At 44.7% G+C, this 4,375-nt stretch overlaps 1 protein-coding gene across 1 annotated transcript; it reads right to left on the minus strand.

Moving 5' to 3' along the window:
- Nucleotides 1-950: 950 nt before the first annotated feature.
- LOC127684643 (beta-defensin 36-like) lies at nucleotides 951-4,053 on the minus strand. The gene is made up of 2 exons (XM_052181528.1): nucleotides 3,993-4,053; nucleotides 951-1,096 (listed from the first exon to the last, which is right to left on the minus strand). The coding sequence occupies exons 1-2, from the start codon at nucleotides 4,051-4,053 to the stop codon at nucleotides 951-953; spliced, it is 207 nt and encodes a 68-aa protein (XP_052037488.1).
- Nucleotides 4,054-4,375: the final 322 nt, after the last annotated feature.

Consider the following 4,375-nt stretch of genomic DNA (forward strand, 5'->3'; position numbering starts at 1 on the left):
AAGGGAAATGGGTGGTAGAGATTATCTTGTTAAGTGAAATAAGCCAGATTCAGAAAAGCAAACATCATGTTTTCTCTCATATGTGGAGTCTAAAGAAAATTAAAATGGCACAGATATTAGCAGGGGATTATTGGGGAAGAAGAAGAGGGCTGGGAGACAGAATGTAAGAAAGTTGTGGGAATGAGGATGATTGAATTACACTGAGTTCCAGACAAAAACATCACAGTAAAACCGACTATCTTGCACAATCAATATATAACCTAATAACAAGAAATAAAGTGCCGGGTGGTGGTGGTGCACGCCTGTAATCCCAGCACTCTGGGAGGCAGAGGCAGGCAGATTTCCAAGTTCGAGGCCAGCCTGGTCTACAGAGTGAGTTCCAGGACAGCCAGGGCTACACAGAGAAACCCTGTCTCGAAAAAAAAAATCCAAAAAAACAAAAAGAAAAAAGAAAAAAAAAGAAAGAAAGCACCGGAGGGCCTCATATAGGTTACACACAAACATTGTGATACCGTATGTGAGAGAAGTGGGGGTGGGGTACATATACTTTGGCATTTCTGGAGATTGCAGAGCCCTACCACAAGGAATGACTACTTATATCATGTCTAGATTTACCTATGATTCCTAGGATAGTGTAAACGCTGTGTATATAGTTCTAAAATGCATCATTTAGAAACCACTATAAAGATGGTCTACACCAGTAATGATCATTTTTCTCTGAATATTTTGGCCACTAGTTGGTTCACTCCATCCACAGTTGCAGAACTCCTGGGTAAGAAGAATTAGATGCATCCCTGTGCCACAGGCCTTCTGTGACATCTGACTACACATACAAAGAGGCAAACACAGAAGCCAGCAGCCAAAGCCTGCTTTAATGACGCGCAGGAAACTGCCAAGGTCAGACCCTGGCTAGATCCAACTTCATTTCTGTGACCTTGGGATGTAGAGTGCTAGTCCAAATTCCTTGACCACTGGGGCACATTCTTGGGCTTCACACAGCACATTTTGCCATTCTGGCAGAAGATATAGAAACTTTCTTTCTTGATGCACTCTTCACGGCAGATACCAAAAGACTTCCAGCATCTTTCAGGGTTCCCTGCGTCAGGACAAAGACAAAGACACTTGCATGAGTCATGAGGTCTCAGATAGAGGCCAGGGCCCCAGACAATAACAAAAGAGGCCGAGGAAGACGCAGTCACCTCTAGAGGTTGAGGAAGCTTGGATCACCTCATATCCCAGCCCTTCATAAACTCTACCTCTTGTAGAGTACTTGTAGTGCAGTAGGTTACAAGACTTAACAAGCACAGTGGGTTATGAGGTGAATCTGAACCATCAGAATCTATAGAACTGAGTTTGAAGTCTGTGTCCCAAGGCAGCTGGTAAACCTTGAGCTGGTGACTCTCCTTTTAAGAATCTGTTTCCTCTTTTCTACAAGGAGAGGCAGGTGTCTCACAGAGCTGTGCTAAGGAATAGCATTGGAGTATGTGTAGCTCAGCTGGTGATTGCCTCCCATGCTTGAAGGCCCTGGGTTCCAGCCCTAGCATAGCATAAACTGGGCATGGTGACCCATATCCATAATCTCCACAGAGTTAGGGGCAGGAGAATCAGGAGTTCACAGGCATCTTCGGCAATACATGGTGAGTTCAAGACCAACTTCACCTACATGAGACCCTGTCTCAAAAGAAATAAAAAGCAAAATGTAAATAAAACTAATTATTAATTGTGTAAAAACAAAACACTAGTATAAAATAAATCCAGTTATGAAGTGACAGACCTCTGCAAAGATTGATCAGTTTAAGTTATTTTACAAGGAAGGAACGTGGACTAAAGGGAACATATTAGCACTATGAATAACGGAGCCCAATGGCTTAAGAGAAATTCAAAGTGGAAAGGATTTTTAAATAAAGAAGAGAAGACCCACAATTGATCAAAATGCAAAGAATTAACGACCATAAGGAGACTGACCCAATTATTCTATCTAGGATACAACCCATCCACTCAGGGAACAGCACAGAAGAGGTATGGAAAGACAGCAGGAGGCAGAGGACCAGGACAGCAGCTGCTAAACAGTGTCTTCTAGACATGCCTGGGATGCTATCTATGCCCATGGAATGCTAACACTATAGCCACACAGGTAAGACCTATGTCACCACACCAGTAGGTACACCAGTGTGGATGGGGAAGCCTCACAAGGCCCCACCACCTAGATGAAGAGCTACAGGCCATCAATGGTTGCTGAGAGGAGAAGAATCAGTCTTCTCCAGGGGTAAGCTCCCCAGTAAGTTATTCCGAGTGGTCAGCCTAAACACATTCACATATGAGAGGCACTGCATGAATGAACTCAGTGGAGACACACATACATAAACCATGCACACAGGCATGCACTCGGGCTCACCAGAGGTTAGGGTTATACTAGAACACATTGATAAAAATGTTTTATGCCAGAATAAAGATTGGTGTCACGTATTTACACTACTTGTGCCTTCCAAGGACGAAGAACAAGGAACTGTTAATATCTGAAACTGGACAAACACTGCCTCCTCATACCTTTCTCAAGGACTCTAACGGGGAAAAAGCTTCAGACTAGCAAATGAGACACAGAATTAACTGTTACCTATGCAGTGCCTTGTAGCTAAATGATAGCTTAGAGTCAGGCCACCAGATCTCAGTAGCAGAGTGCCTGTCCAGCATGAACCACAAAACTACAGAAACAAAATGAGTACAGGAAAGATGACATTAGTACATGTCCTGAACAAAGTCAGGCAGTATGATACAAACATGGGCGTACACTGAGAACACATGCAGACATTCGCAATGGCTTAAGAACATGTGACTGCTGAGGTGTCTGTGGTGACAGACAGTGAGATGAGGAAGGAGGGTCTAGGCTACCTCTCCTCACAGGCCAAGGATGACTCAGACAAAGTGCTTCCCTAACATCCATGAGTTGGGATTCATCTCCACCCCTACAAAAAGAAAGGAAATAAAGGAATATAGAGATAGATAATGAATTTGGATCAGAAGTACCAGTGGGAGTTCATGGGTGCTTATTTAAAAAAAAAAAGATTGTTTCCTCATCTCTGGTTATAGCAAAACATTAACCAATCAGTAGGAATTAGAAATTAGAATTGTAGAAACCATTTTTGGTCAAGAAATTCCAAAAGAAGCCGGAAGCATCCTATCACACCAGAGACTGAGGATAGCATCCAAGACAAGAAAAACTCTCAGAAAGATCAACTCCTCAGATCAAAGACTGTGCCACTGACAAGCACGGGGCGCTTGTACTGCAAGAGAAGTCATGGTAGCAGTACACTTAACATGTTCACTTAACATGTACACTTAACATGGTACCCTTAACATGTAGCCAGCCTAGTCTACAAAGCCAGGGCTGTAGACTGGGCTTATACAGAGAAACCCTGTCTCTAAAAACCAAAAATCAAAACAAAATAAAAACATAAACAACACTGCCATCACCACACACAAAAAAATAAAGAACAGTAGTCTAAAATAAATCATATATAACTGAGCAATGATGTATCCACTGTCTCCTAAATCCAGCTGTTATCGCTGGAAGGAGGGAGAGATGGAAGTAGAAACCCTGGAGACTTAACCATTTCTCCACCCCAGAATTGCATCACAAGTCCTAAGAGGCCAGTGAAGCCACCTCCAGGGTTCTCTGCAGCCCCAGAGCCTCCAACACCCACCTCTCCTGCCAGCAGGAGGGAAGTCTCTGCCGAATTCCAGCAAACCAAGAAGCTGCAGCACACCAAAACCTCAGCCTGTCAGCCTTGACCTTCCAACCTAGCTTGTTACATAAAAATTAGAACTTAAGAAATTGAAACGCGGAGACGTGAGCTGCCTTACAGATTCTCACCCAAGATCTGAGGCTCGTCCCACTGCCCAGACAGTGTCTCCTACCCATCCGCCATCCACCCAGGCCCTAAGTACCCTGACTAGACCCAACTCTGTCCCTCCCCCGAAGGGGTCTAGGTTACCTGGTGTGACCTGGGTCAGCAGCAGCAGCAGCAGAGCCATAGTTAACACTGCTGTCTTCATGGCTGCAGGAAATCCAAGGTGCTGGCTTTTGTCTGTCAAAGCCCAAGACCAGGAGCTCTGGATCCTTGCTCCCTGTAATCAGCTGGGACACGTGTTCTCTGAGGCCCACGGGTACAGTCTGTCTCCCCATCCCTCGGCCTCCACACCCACAGCACTGACCACACACTCCTAGGCTGACACTCCCTTATTCATTCAAGGACCAGCAAGATGGAATCCTACAACGGCCAGGGTATAGCACTGTAAGCGTATGTCAATCCATGTCATCATCCAGCCCAGAATCCTCTACTCTGGAGGTAAAGGAACCTGTAACTGAGAAGCTGTT

Source organism: Apodemus sylvaticus, chromosome 5, assembly GCF_947179515.1.
Source record: "Apodemus sylvaticus chromosome 5, mApoSyl1.1, whole genome shotgun sequence".
Classification (NCBI taxonomy): Eukaryota; Metazoa; Chordata; class Mammalia; order Rodentia; family Muridae; genus Apodemus; species Apodemus sylvaticus.